Below are 14,726 nucleotides of genomic sequence, written 5' to 3' on the forward strand. Positions count from 1 at the left end.
TCTGCCCAGGATCTCTGGCCACAAAGTTTCTTTCTGTCTAACCTACCAAAAAAACCTACACTAGTATCTTAAGTACTACTTCATGGACAAATACTTTATCCTCAGCATTTTAAATCTTCACATCTTAATGCTCCTTATTTAAAACACTGCTGTGACTATTCTCTTCCACAGTCCACCAGTGAGGGTAGCTTCTAATAGCAATTTGCTTTTACAAGCATTTTTATACCAGGTTCCACACTGTGTTACTTAAGAAATGTGTTCTGCATGCAGGATTCCATAAAGCCACTATCAAACCCTCCTTTAAAATGAAGATCCGTTGTACCATGACCTCTACAGAAAAATAACAACTATACAAATAATAATTCATTAATAATAACTACAAATAAGGTTCAGTCAATTACTGGCTTCTATAGTCATCACTAATTGTTAAATAAATCATATACTTTTGTGATCATTTTGTTTGTAAGAAACTTTTGTTCGTTATTTGCACAAATCTTGATTTTAACTGATATATTCTGTGTACTGCATAAATAAAGGAAAAGCCCACTGTCAAGGCTAGTATCAAAGCAATGTTTCATATAACAGATACCTGTTAAGTTATTCTCCAGACTTGCAAATCATGATCTGCAACTAGGTTCAGTTTTTATCACAGACTAAAAACGCACAACCTGGTCCAATGACTTCTTAAAACTAACTCAAAACAAAACGCAGATAGATGCGCTACTTAAACCTGGTCATAAAAGTGAAACAATTACTATGTTTCTTTCAAAATCTAAAGAAAATCGTTTCATGCAATTTTCCAAACAAACTAAAAAGAGCAGAGTATCAAGTATTCTGCTTTTAAGTGTAATATACTATCTTAATATAAACCTGAATGTATGGCTTTAAATCGCAGCAAGTGTTATCCTCTCAATTTTGAGTCTCTCATCTTTACGACCTTGTACGAGAACAAGCAAGTGCAGTGACAGAGACAAAGCAAGAGTCAAAAAGAGGAGTAAAAGCCTTCTAGTACGAAATTCTTCCGAAAAAATTAAATTTTTATTGATCTGCTTCCTAAGAACAAGTTAATCAAACTAAACACAGAACAGCACAGGCACTCTATCTTGAACATACCAAACTATTGAAGCAGTGATCAAGGAAAAGCAGGAGGACTGTCTGTTCATGTAGAGAGAATTCGTTGTCATTTTCAACCAGTGATGCTTCCAGTATGCATTTGAAAAAGAAAGGAAAGTGTTCTGGCTTTTTTTTGAACGTCTAGGAATAGAAGAGGAAATTAATTTTGAGACAAGGTGATATAAATTATTTTGATCTTCATTTACAGAACATAGCTTAAGAACTTTTAAATCTAATTAAATCTCAAGGAGGGACTTTTTCATCTCTATTATTTTTGTCAGACAGCATAACAGAAAAAAGACTGACCAGCGATCCCCATACTATGGGAGAGTTCCTAGAAGACTATTTCGCCTCTAACACAGGTGACACATAGAAGAAATGGAACAAGAAGCACAAATAGAGTGCACTGTGCTCTGGGAGTGTTCAACTAGTGATCCCACAGAATGCCTGCAAGATGATACAGGTTAGGACAATTCCCTTACACTCAAAGAATCAGGAAGCCCGGTGGATTTTGGACAAAATTATGGCAATTGTTCAATAACTGAGAAAAGTGAGCAGGCAGAAACATCCTAATTACAGTTTTGGAACTCCTCCTTCAACTATCTTAGACAGGAAAAAAAAAAAAACATTGAGAATAACCACAGAGATAAAGCTATTTCACTACAAGGGCAGTCACCTACCAGACTTCCAGTAATACCTTCTTACTTTCATGGATACAAAAATCTGTGGGGTTTTTTTGTTGTTTTTTGATTATTCCAGCAAAATAATGTCTCTCCAAATGCCAAATTTAAGTGTCAAAAAAACCAAATGCTGCTGATATGTAAGGGCATCATAGCAGAACAAAAGATTCATGTGCCAAAAGGAATCAGGTGATTTTTCATCTGACCATTGCTTTCTCAGAAAAGCAATATACTACATATATATAAGCAACATACTATTACTTAGAACACCATGACAGAAATTCCAGCCAAGGTACTATTCACTTTTAACACTACAAGCTTTGCTACCTTCTGTCAGTTTAAGCAAGCACATTGCAAAAGCTGCAACTTGTGGATAAAGTCGATTCTAGCTATAATTGAAATTGGTTACCTCCCACGCAGGGACATTCTCTCTGAACTTCTCATTCACCATACAGCAGATTGACATTAAATATGCCTTACTGGACACCTCTGGAGAATAATTCATCCATAGGTAATTTTCAAGGTACTGGCTGTGAAGAGACAAAGAATATTTCATTAGTTTCTGCCACCCACATCATCTGTCACTCATTTAAAAAAGCAGTTATCCACAGGGTTTTTTTTTTTCTCCTCCTTAAATTCATCTTTATGATTTGTGAGTAGTTCCTGAAGTTACCTCTCACCTAGGTCACTGCAGAAAAACTTGTTAATGGCTGACTCGGATAAGTGCTACAAGGAACAGAGGAGTTTCTCATTAGGAAGACACACTGATCAGAAGGTTTTCACATGTAACATGCGAACACAGTGCAGTGCACAGTCAGAATATGAATACATGTTCATTTTTCCAGAAAGAAAAACTTGTACGAGGAACATCACATGCAGCATTTCCTCATGCAAGATGCAAATGTCAACTTTCTTAAAATTCACAGCATACTATTTTACAATATTTATATTACATACATTTTATTACAGATAACTAGGAATCACCTAGATGTTATGCTTATAATCTTCAATAAAACAAATAAAAATATTAACTCACAGCATAACTAAAATAAAGCATTTATGGGGGGGTAATTAAGTGATTTCAAAAAGGTGAAAAGACTTAAAAAAAAAAAAAAAAAAAAAAAGAAAAGGAAAAACAAAGAACTGTCCTTGATTGAGCAATGGATGTTCTTCCGCTCAGGCAACTAAACTCACAGGCAACTAAACTCACAGAACAACGAGACACTGGGAAATAGCAGCTTTGCCAGAAATGAGATTTTTTTTTTCTTTTTTAACATGACACTTTTTCATAGAAAAAAAACTCTAAAATTAGATCATAGATGAGAGAAAATTTGTAGTGAGTATCTCCCTCCTTTAACTTCTTGAAGTAACTATGCAGGATAGCTACTCCTGAAGAGGCAATCTATAAATCCATCATCTTCAACAACATACATATGTCTTGGGTTAATTTAACACATTGCTGCCACCAGAAAGAGGAAGGTCCTGCTCCTTCCTAAACCTGAGAGAGCCCAGTCATTCCTCCCTCTTGACAGCAGCTCTATCATTCGTTTGGCTCTTCAAGAGCCAGCTCAGTTTCTTAACATGGCTAAAATAAGTATTTACTTTTTCCACAGCTTATTCTGATGCCTTGCAGTGAGCTAGTTGAATCTTTTCAGATAAGCACCACTGACAGCAAAAGAAAGGCAGTGAGAGCAAAGCTGTAATCACAAGCAAAGGACTTGGTAAGAGGCAGACATACATTTCCAGGAGCTCAGCCAGAATGTGTAGCTTCAGGTGGAGCTGAGAGAATTTCATAGGTGTGTGTACAAAATGAAACACACAATACTTCCCAATAGCTTATAGTACTGGGTGGAGCGCTTGGATCTTCATTGGGGCGGGGGGAGGGAAACAACCACCACCAACAAAAAAAACCATACTTCATGTCACCCAAGAACTACAGTAGGTTTCAATACATTTTAATAACAATAACCTTAAGCCCCCCAAGTGAGAATAAATATACACGAGCACTAATGAAATCTAAAGAATAGGGCAATATCTCACTTGCGTGAAGACAGGACAGTTTGAGACTGCAAGAGGGATGGGGGGGGGGGAATGACTTACAGGGCATATGGCAGTAGATGGGGCTATATACCAAAAAGTACTAGTTACATTCAACATTACATGCTGATACCATAAAGAATGTTCAGAGAAAAGATTAAAATGCTGATCACACATAATTTCTTTGCATTGATATAAATTCTAGGACAGTCATCCTACCAGCATGCCATTTGTCTGCATCAAAACCCACAAACTGTATTTTACCTTCTACCTTTGCCAGTACTAAAGTATGAAAATACCTGTGTCACAAATAAAATACTTAAATGCTAAGTTTATCCTACTTTTCTAATTAGTGGAACTATTTATATATTTCAGCCTTTAAAAGAAAAGATCCATCCCAGCCAAATACCATCTCATTTTATCTGTCCATAAGATTTGACATAAAAGAGCCAAATAAAATACTAATTATTGTATTTGTAAACATGTAAATATTACAAATATGTATTCTATAAAATTTTACATATGCTTTATTATAAGGTCTTCCATAAAAGTCTGAAGAAGTTGTAAGATGCTTCTAAATGGATTTCCATTTATTTTCAGGTGAAAAAAATTATAGTGATGCTGTTGCAGCAAAATTCTTTTTTCCCTCTTGCAGTAAGAGACTTAATATGAAATATGAAAACTTCCATTGACTTCAGTGAGTTCTGACTTAAGGCTTAATGATACATCCCAAATTACTGATCCAAGTTTATCACCTGTTTCAGGCATATTAGGTGGTTCTTTGGTGCTGGGAATTCATTTACATTAGAAATTTAGAGTTGTAAAGCAAGACCTTCAGAATGTTATTTATGCTTATGAATTTATTCCTTCCTCAAATTAAGCTCTCCTCATAAAATTTTCTTAGGCATCAAACTTGAGGCTTTAGTATATAGGAATGCATGAGTAAACCACCATTGATTTACTGTTCTGCGCTTGTTTCTCAAGTTTTTTTTCATGTATTGCGACAGAAAAATAACTAAAAATTTCACTCCAAATAGCTTACCTGAATTCAAGAAGCATTATCTTTCTAATAGCAAACCTGAAGAGGACAGAAAAAAAATAAAGGAAAAAAAAACAATTAACACATAAAAGAAAGCCTCTATACTTATCTTAGCTGTATGGAAAATGGCTACCTTTCCCTTTATTTTTATATCTCCAAAGATAAACAGCATAACTACAACTCTCTTCTCTGTATAGCAGCTGTAGAATGTAGTTTATCTTGATTTTCTGTCTCTGTTCCCTAACACTGCAACTGAACGGAATGAGACTTGAGCAAAAATCTAGTGGCAGCACACTCCTTAACTAATCTTTTCTATATATTCCTCGGTGGCAAAAGAAGGGCCCAGCATCCTCCTATGACCATTGTGAACAAAAAAATCCATACCCCCACACAAACAGAGCAACAGTTTAAGGAACCAAACAATTACATTCAACTCTCATATTTAAGGATTCTGAGCTCAGGAACTTTCTTTTGCCCCACTTCGACTTTGAAATGACATACCACTAATTAAATGGCTCAAATGCACTTCAGTCATTTTCATCCGCTTTCAACATCTTAGTGTATTTTACAGTAGTTCAATAAACTTTTAAAACCATTTCAGTATAGATAATGTTGGAATACTTGTCTCTTCTTAGTGACGTACTTACTTTGACCTGACAATTTCCTTTGCGTACACATCTTCAATAACCTACGGGAAAGAACATTTCAAAAAGAATTTTAAGAAGCTTATATATTTCATAAGATGATTAAAAATACATTCAAGCATTCTATGTACTCAAAGTTACTCTGAATTAGTTACTCTCTGCTTAAAGCTATTTGGTCAAAAATGTCTAACAGATACGTCTCAGCTCTAAGGAGACCAAAAGCTCCACAGACAGACCTCTTCCCTAGAAATATTAACCAGTTAAGGGGAATAAAAAACACACGATAGGATCTTCATTCAAGTTATTTAGAAGGTACAGACTACTTCTCACTGAGGTCTAATATACAAGTCAAACAGATATGTAGACCTTTTTATTGCTTATTCTTTAAATTCAGTAATAAACCAAAGATTATCTAGAAGATTCAAGTCATATCACCTCAGTCATCAACTGCCACTGTTTCTTGTAACTGACCAAACCCAGACTGTTCTATAGGACTGAAAAAAACTGCAGACAATTTATCTGCACTATCTGTCGCAACACTCATGCTCTGACATCACATCTGTAGTCAGAGTTGTAATTTAGCTTCTCAACTACATTCTAGTTCTAACAATCACTGACACAAATATTATCAAAAATACTATAAATAAAGTGGGTAAACTGAGGCAAGAGGGGAAGGTGTAGCCAAATATCTACAAGGGAATGAAAACTAACATTTGAGAAATCTGCACTACAGAAAACGAACAGAGAACCAAAACCATCAGGCCAAACTTTTAAACATTCAGAATGCAGGAAACCAGAACACCACTCAAGTTCTCTAATCAAAATCCTCTGAAGAGGTTTTTAAAAGGAACTCTTACAGTTTAGTATTACCTACATCTTTAGTCCTTCTTTGATTTCTAACAGTGCCCCCTTCTCAAACGCCTTCTACCCTCACAGGTTCTCAGCTAAAACGAACAGAACAAATAGCATGCAGAAGAACTGCATTGCTACAGCACATCTTAGAACAGTACCTACATTTAAAAACCACAAGCAAAACAACTTATACTAATAGTGTGTTAAGTAACTGTTGACTTTCTGAGCAGTCTCCTATACCCTAACATAAAATAAGCATCAGTGGGGTCTGGCATGGCAGAGAAGTATTGCTTCTCATTCTTTTAAAGCACAGTACAATACCAGTAAAAATATTTACCTTTGAATCAAAAGACAATTTTTTCTTCACATGAGGAGCCCAGTATTTATTTGCTAACTGTAAGAAAAGAAGTTTGAAATAGGTTAAACAAATATATTTTCAGTTATACGTTGTTCTATATAAAGCTCTATGACACGTTCAAATCCAAAACTTTATTTCACTAGTTTCTTGCTTAATTTCAACAGCAACTACATATAACAATATATTTTTCAACAATAATGACTTTCAACTATTCAAGATTCTGTGCCTGAATATTTCCAATAAAGGGATGATTCTGCATAAAAATTTCAGATGCACAGACTGCTACATAATACAAACTTGTTTTTCTTAAATTTCCTCTAGCAAATCCCTGGAAAATATACAGCAATCTTTCATGAGGCTGCAAACTCCAAATTGAAAACCCTCTCTTGAAACAGGTAATCTCACAAGCTAAATTGGAAGATCTGAGAGAACTCCAAGCCTGCACACTTCTGAGTCAGGCTGCGAACCGGACAGGCACGTGCAGCCGGGCTCTTCTGTATGCTGCGCGAAGAACAGAAGACTGATGCAGTGATTACGACCCAATGAAAAACGCCACAAAGAATCAGGGGCTATAGGTAAAAATCCAGTATTTTCAGGTTATTCACGGTAGTAATTCTCTTTGTTGCAGCAACACTCTTGAGCTGTACTGCCAAGGGCTTTGTAACCATCTTTATTCAAACTTAGGTATGCAGTTGAAAAGCAAGGAAAGCAGTATTTTCAGCACAAAAAAGAACAGAGCATAAAACCACTTAAAACCCTGAACTACAATAAATTCTCTGCACCTTTTTGTGTACCGTAACCACCCTAATTTATTTTGTATTATAACAACCCCTGTTTATTTTGCACTAGTCCTACCTCTCCCCAGTCTGAAACTTGCTGGGTGCGCGCTGTACATAATTCAGGTCTAACCAAACCACTAAGCACTCACACAAAACCCGGCCCTTTTCCTATCACCGCAGGCTGCAAAGGCGCTTTACACAGGCCGGCAGATCGCAGCCACCGCGGCCAAGCACGAAACAAACGCTGCAAAGGCGGAAGGGAGCCGCCGCGCCGGGCCCGACGCCGCGGGGCGGGCGCGCTGCGCCAGGCCGCGCCGGCCCGGAGGCCGCGGAGCCGCCGCCGCCCGCCCGCCTTGTGCGGAGCCCGGCCGTCCCCGGCCCGCCGCGGTCCCGCAGCGCCGCCGGCGGCCTCACCTGGGTCACGAACTCCGCGTTGATCTGCGACACGGTTGGCGCCACGATCTTCTTCGGCGGCGCCGAGCCCGCCGGCGCCGCCATCGCGCCACGAGCCCGCGCCGCGGCCTCCCCCCCTTCCCCCCGCGATCCCCGCGCGGGTGGTGCCGCCCTTCGCCGCGGCCTCCCCCCCTTCCCCCCCTCGATCCCCGCGCGGGTGGTGCCGCCCTTCGCCGCGGCCTCCGCCCCCTCCCCCCGCTACGGCCCAGCAATGGCCTGTCCCGAGCCCCGGCCCCACCCTCCCGCGGGCCGCGCGCCCAGGGCACCGGAAGTGCGGGCAGACGCCGGAGCGGAAATAACCCTCGGGTGACGCGTGTAGGCGAGCACTTCCGGGGCACGGAGCGGCCGCGAGGCGGGCGGGGCGAAGGGCGCTACCGCCGGCGGGCAGCGCCGCGCGGGATGGCGGCGCCGCGGAGCCCGGCCGCAAGGAGGTCGAGGGGCAGCGCTGTAGCGAGGCCGTGAGCCTCGGAGCCTAGGGCGCCGCTGTGGCCCGCCCGCGGCTTCGCGACATGGCGGCTGCCGGGGCCGTGGTAGACACCCGCCGTGGGGCCCCGCGGCATCGCCTGTCTCCGCTTTGCCGCGCGTGGGCTATAAACCCCGTGGCTCTCAGCGCGCAGTGGTGCGCCCGTGCGGGGGAAGTGCTTGTGCACGGCTTTGGGGTGCGTTGATGAGGCAGGATTAATTCGCCTGGCTGCTGCAGTATTTGGACCCACGTAGTGATAGTCTTGACTAATGTGTCCGTGTTTAACAGTCCCTAAAATACCTCTGCCAGTACCAAAATGGATGGAGAAAGATCTAGAATGGAACACTGAAGAAGTTACTCAAGGCTGTTACACGATTCTGCTTGTTTTTTTTTTCCCTAGCTGCTAGTGTTCTTTCTGTAACATAAATGATAATTATGCAAGCAAAGTAGCCAAGAGCTAGTTTGATAGAACCAAAACTCATCCCTAAAGTATGAGGAAAGACTGTAGACTTAAAGAGACAGTGATACAATGAAGTATAACACATTTCAAACAGTGTAAAGAGACCCATAAGTATTTTAGGAACTTACTTGGAGCTTCAAGGAAGGAACAATTTGATTATTAACATTATCAGCCACACCTTGTCACCTTGCTGTTTCTACCTCTTCCTTGTCCACTATCCAAGCTGCCACTTTAATTTTCTGCCACTTTGCAGCTAATGACACAGATGATCTCTGTGAGGTGTTAATTCTCTGCCACTTTGCAGCTAATGACACAGATGATCTCTGATAGGCAGTAAGAAAGCTCCCCCCCCCTTTTTCCCCCTCTCTTTCTCCTTAGCTCTCTCTGCAGGGAGGCAATGGCGGTTTTAACCCTGCTGTGGTAGGTTGATAGATACCAATACATTTTGAGAGTCACTCTTAAGGCCTATATGAAGGGCAAACTCATAAGCTATGTCATCTCAATAGTAGTGTGACATGGCTAGGCCTGGAGGCAGACAGAGGCTGTTCCTAGAAGCATATATGACCCAGTATTATTAGTACATTGTTAGGGAAACCTGGAAAAGCTGTTCGAAAGACTGCCATCTCAAAAAATGGTGAAGAAAGAGGCACTTAAGAGCACATCAGGTTTATGATTGCTTTTATGCGTCTCTTCGAATGCTATGTAAATATACCTAGTAACTACTGCTATTTTATTATCTAGAGTAAAATTTTCAGCACAAATAGTCCAAAGGCTAGTATGGAAAAACACCACCTGCTCTTACTAACATCAAACAAATGCCACCAAGATCTAAGGATAGGTGCATGTTGTTTGATATATGTATCTATAAAATGGAAAATCTGTGGAGCAGAGGAGAGGCAAAAGGGCCAGAGGGAAGAAGTACATGCTTACAGAAGCCAGCAATTTGGTTATGATTTAGAATGGTTTGCAGTTAGCTTATACTATTTAGTAAACAGATTAATTAAGGAGGGAATTAACATAATCCCTAGAGAAGTTAGAGTGCTTTGTTTCTGTGCTCATTATCCAGCACCTGCCAGTTGAGTACTTTAAACTTTCAGGCAGATATCATTGAAGTCTGTTTGAATATGACCTCCTTTGTTTTGATATCAAGGTGATCTCCATTTTATTTCTTCAAGAAGAGGTTAAACTAAATATTCTTTTTGAAGTTGAATTAGAATGTACAGTGGGAATGGAAAAAGTAATGACAGTATCTCAAATAGGATCAGACAATGGCTGCATTCAAATAAATATGCCTACTCCATTCCTTTGCTTTGCAAGATCCAGAGATTTTAAGTTTGCTCTATCAGGTAAAATCAAAAAGTTTTCAAGAGATATGATAATAAAGATTGAGCACTATCCTGTCTAATAATTAAAGCTTTTAGAGAGATCTGTAACTAATAAAAATATGCAAATACAAAGCAAAATATACTTAAACCGACAACTGTCTGACATTTAAACTGTGATGAAAATTGCCAAAAGTTAAATGCTTTGATTTAAAGTAATCCGCGTAGAGGCTGCAGCTTCAGGATTGACTTAAGTTTCTCTAATTCTATGCTGACACCAAAACAGGCAGTTACGTTTGCACTTTCTGTATCAGTTTGTATGATTGCATCCCACGACAAGCGTAAAAAACATGAATACCTGTGCTCTAAGCTGGCTGGACGAGCCATGTTAGCTTGTTGCTGTGGCTTAGCTAATAAGTTGGAGAGAACACTGTAGGTAGTAGCTTCCAGAATTAGCTTGTATTAAACCTGGCTACTTCAGAAATCAACATAGATAGCTTATGTTTGCATGTACCATAATAAATAGAAATATAACAGTTTGTCAGTCTGGGAAAAAAAATACTATTATTGCCTGTTTCAAGGGATAAATGGCAGGAAGAGAAGGAACTATTGAGGCAACAAATGTTTTGAAAAAAGGGACAAAGGAATAAAAATTATATGCAATCAGGCTGAAAACAGGAAAGCGTCTAAAAATGGCTTTCAGGTGGCACCCATAAGTTTGTTTTGTTTTTAAGATGTTGTGTGATAAGTTTAGGAGAGATTATGTGATGATCACTTGGGATCTCAGCTGACAGTATTTTATGGCCTTAGATTTCTTTTCCAGTAACGTGCTTTAAGTGTCACTTGTGAGGCCTATCTCATTTTTTTTTGAAACAATTATCATGCCGAAAGGTAGGCAGGCAGATAGATTTTGGACTTGGGCTGGTAAATTTTCCCAGACAGCTTTGCAAGGCTAGCTTAAACCATTCCAGCTGTCCAACAGCTGGCCTCTGTTTATGACAGATCATCAGTCATATGTTGAACATCCCTCAGAAATCTTAGATTTCCCTATAGTATCAAAACTATGAAAGCTCAAGGAAGAATCAATATTGACCTAACTGTTGGTTTTTGGGTGTCCCAGTGAGGAGGTTAATTGTCATAGACTTCTCTACTGTCAATGTAGAGACAGAGACCCTTCCAGAAGGCAAATCAGTACTCATTTAAGTGCTCTCAGTCATCTTCCAGAGGAGCTGATAGTGGCAGTTGAAGTTAGATGCCTAATGTTAGGCAATATGATTCTATCCATTGATGGCAACGCCAGATCTCCTCCCTACAAATAATGCATTATGTATTTGTCTGTAAGGGGCTACAGTTTAGTTACAAAGTATTATGATGGTAAGACTATACAAGAATATCAAAAGCATTGGCAAGATTTGTTACTTCAAAGTATCAAGAGCAGCTGAACCTTTGAAGAGGAGTTGTGGGGAGATTAGACATGCTGATACCAGTGTGGTGCTTGTGTCCCCACCTTTGACTCTCAGCCAGCTCACAACTGTCTGTTATGACTATTCTTTTGAATTCTACATTCAGTTTCCCCCAGAGTGAAGACATGTCTGTCACTCTCCACCCTAAAATGCTTTGTAGTCAAAGGGAAAAAGGTAACCCTGCACCCCATCTTCCCCAAAGCCTTCTGTGAACTTCCTGATCTTTCTGTACTCATTGACTTAATGCATCAAGAAAATCAAATATTCTTTCTCTTCAAAAATCTGTTAATTCATTCATGAAGACATATATTATTTAAAAAGTCACATATCTGAGTAGATGCAGTCAGTTTCAAGACTTACTCATTTCTGCATATATTCTTGGCCAATTTTTTATTCAATGCCGCTTTCTTACTTAACTTGCCTCCTATTTTGGATGCTTGCCCTTATTATTTTAGCCAGCAAAAATATGCTCTTACACTTTTACTTTGTAAACTATAAAAGCCAAGATCATAAACTGACCATATTCTTACTTTTATCTCAGAGATACTCTCCTGAATAAATTGTCTGTGTTTTGGGAAATAGTGTGATAATTGACATGGGTTGTTTCTATGTTCTATCCTTTTTACCTTATAGATTATTTTAGATTCTACCTGTAGTCACAGAAATGATGAATTTCTAGCAAAGAGTACCCAAAAATTAATCCATAAAGCATTCTAATACTAATTATTTTTTAATGTATGATTTTTCTAGATTCTTCAATGAGACATTAATTAAAGACTAATTCTGATGTTGTGATCCTTTAAAACTTAATTCAATAGTTTCATGACATTTCTGTGAGTCAGAAATTTGTATTTTGGCTGTGATGTTAACTTGTTATATGCTGATGGTATCATTTATTTAATTATTAACTCATAAAGCAAGGGCGTTCTGAGTTTGCACAATGTTTTGGATTTTGTATATTGTGTGAGGGGTAAATATTCTTAATTCACTTGTAGTAGGAAAAAACCTCAATAATATACACCTATTACACTACTAATAACTACTATGTAGTTTTGTTAAATTACAGCCTATTTCAAACCATACCAATAAGGTTTTCTAAGTCATACCAATAGGGTTTTCAAGCAGACAGTCACCTGATTGAAGACTATGGAATTTTGCTAATTATAAACATTATTTTAAAATGTAAATCCAAGCATAAGCAGTCATGCTGAAGAAGTCAGCTGCACTAAAGTAGGAATAAAAAGAAATCATTCAATACAGACATAAGTTGCCATGGTTAGAGAGCAGATGGACTCTTCTTCTGACCTCTCTGAACATACTCCAGAAGTACTCCATCACCTTTTCCAGGATGGAATCCCTCTGGACTAAAAGTGAAATCCCAAATGAAGCAGAAAGACTCACGGAGTGCAGGCAGGAGCTGACGTTCCTGTGCTAGGTTCTCCACTTGGGTAGTGGAGCAATCAAGCTATACAAATTCCAGAATAGAGGTTGCGGACAGCAGGTGGACTTAGGAGTTTAAGGGAGGAGTGTGTATCCTTTTAACTCTTCCAGACTTCTCCACTAGAAAATACTCAAGGGGGCAGCCTTGACTAGGTTTCACTTGAGAACTTAACCCAGTTAAAGAAGATTATTTCTAGGGGTAAGAACCCGTGGTGGTCCTGCTCTTGGGGCCACAATACCTACCTACCAATTAGAATGCTTCACCAGTTAAACTAGATTCAGCACCTATATATTTCTGATATAAAAACTGCTTCACTTTTTGCTGTTTTTCTTTCACACAAATCTTCCAGGCACTTACGTTTTGAGTCTTATATTCTTCAAGCTTCTTAGATATCCTAAATAAAGCCTGCACTGGGAGATGCAGATTCCATATGGATACCATGTTGCATCTCTGTAAACTCTAGTGGGACAGCTTTGTGAGCAAGCAACAAATACCACCACTTCTGTCAAGTTGCATAGTACTACTTCATGGATTCCTTCAAAAGTTTCCTTCAAAATCATGAACAGGAATCAGCTAACTGCTACCCTTCTAAGTAAACATTGTGCTAGGGACAGGTGGTCCCCCACATGCTGCTGCCTGGTCACTGCAGAATAGCAACAGCATTGTACCTGGCTCTTTGATGATCTGCAGTTACCAGGTGGCTCCTACAACAGCTGCCTGAATCCAAGCGGCCAGGGCAGCAGATGTGATGGAGGGTCCCCGAACATAAGGCATAATTGAGGATATCGAAAGCATCTTGCCTGGGTGTGGACTCTGCTCCCTCGTAGCTGAGGGTGTACTGGCAGCTGAAACTGTTCTGGTGAAACAGAAAGGAGGCTCACCAGCGGTGTTGTGTTACAGCTCCACACTCTCCAGCCAGGCTCTGTTTTCCTGCCGGTCCACCAGTAGAAGTTCAAGCTAGGCCTAGAGTACCAGTGTGGGATCTCTCCCAAGGCTTTGGTGTGCTTTATTTCTTGATTGAGACGTTGGGATGCCTGGGCCTCTTCCTTTCACAGTCGCTGACTATAGCTGTACTTCTGCGTAGAACTGTGGTTGCTACTCCTTTCTGTCTGTGTTGAATGCCCCTAGTGTTTTGGGGGACCTTGTGGTTCATAACTCAGAGGCAAAGGGAATGTCTTCAGTCCTTTTTCCAAAATGATCAGTCATTCTGACAGTGAATTCATCTGTATGCAGAAAGGGAGAAAGACAAGTCATAGAGGGAGATAGCTGCACTGAGCTTTCCCAGTGAACAACTTAGAGACTCAAAGATTTCTAGGTGGTCGAGGTGAGTTAATAGAGCTGTGCTGCTTAGGCTGAAGGGCGAGATATCTAGAGAACATCTCACTGGTAGAGAATTTTTTTCTCTGGCCTAATAAAATTGCGTTATACAAAATACATAAGCTTAGCTTTGGGAGAGGTGTCTAACTACACACTGGATACCTCAGCTTAGAGCAGATGAATCCCAGCCTCCGTGACATAAGCCGTATGTTTAGTGGCCTTTCTGTGAGGCAAGACTGTAAGGCTCAGGAGACTTCAGCTCTTTAAAATCATGTTTTATCTCTAGCTTCTTGACATTTACACAT

The 14,726-nt window shown here is 39.8% G+C and overlaps 1 protein-coding gene across 2 annotated transcripts in view; it reads right to left on the reverse strand.

Moving 5' to 3' along the window:
- The window catches only part of AQR (aquarius intron-binding spliceosomal factor), a 60,759-nt gene extending 52,727 nt beyond the window's left edge, over positions 1 to 8,032 (reverse strand). For both annotated transcript variants that reach the window (XM_062576819.1, XM_062576820.1), the window contains exons 1-6: positions 7,917 to 8,032; positions 6,703 to 6,759; positions 5,517 to 5,557; positions 4,873 to 4,908; positions 2,203 to 2,323; positions 1,114 to 1,254 (exon numbers count right to left, since the gene is read on the reverse strand). In XM_062576819.1, the coding sequence (XP_062432803.1) occupies positions 1,114 to 1,254; positions 2,203 to 2,323; positions 4,873 to 4,908; positions 5,517 to 5,557; positions 6,703 to 6,759; positions 7,917 to 8,000 (480 nt within the window). In that variant the 5' untranslated portion in view covers positions 8,001 to 8,032. The remainder of the gene's footprint in view (positions 1 to 1,113; positions 1,255 to 2,202; positions 2,324 to 4,872; positions 4,909 to 5,516; positions 5,558 to 6,702; positions 6,760 to 7,916) is intronic.
- Positions 8,033 to 14,726: the final 6,694 nt, after the last annotated feature.

The sequence above is a fragment of the Rhea pennata genome, chromosome 5 (assembly GCF_028389875.1).
Source record: "Rhea pennata isolate bPtePen1 chromosome 5, bPtePen1.pri, whole genome shotgun sequence".
Classification (NCBI taxonomy): Eukaryota; Metazoa; Chordata; class Aves; order Rheiformes; family Rheidae; genus Rhea; species Rhea pennata.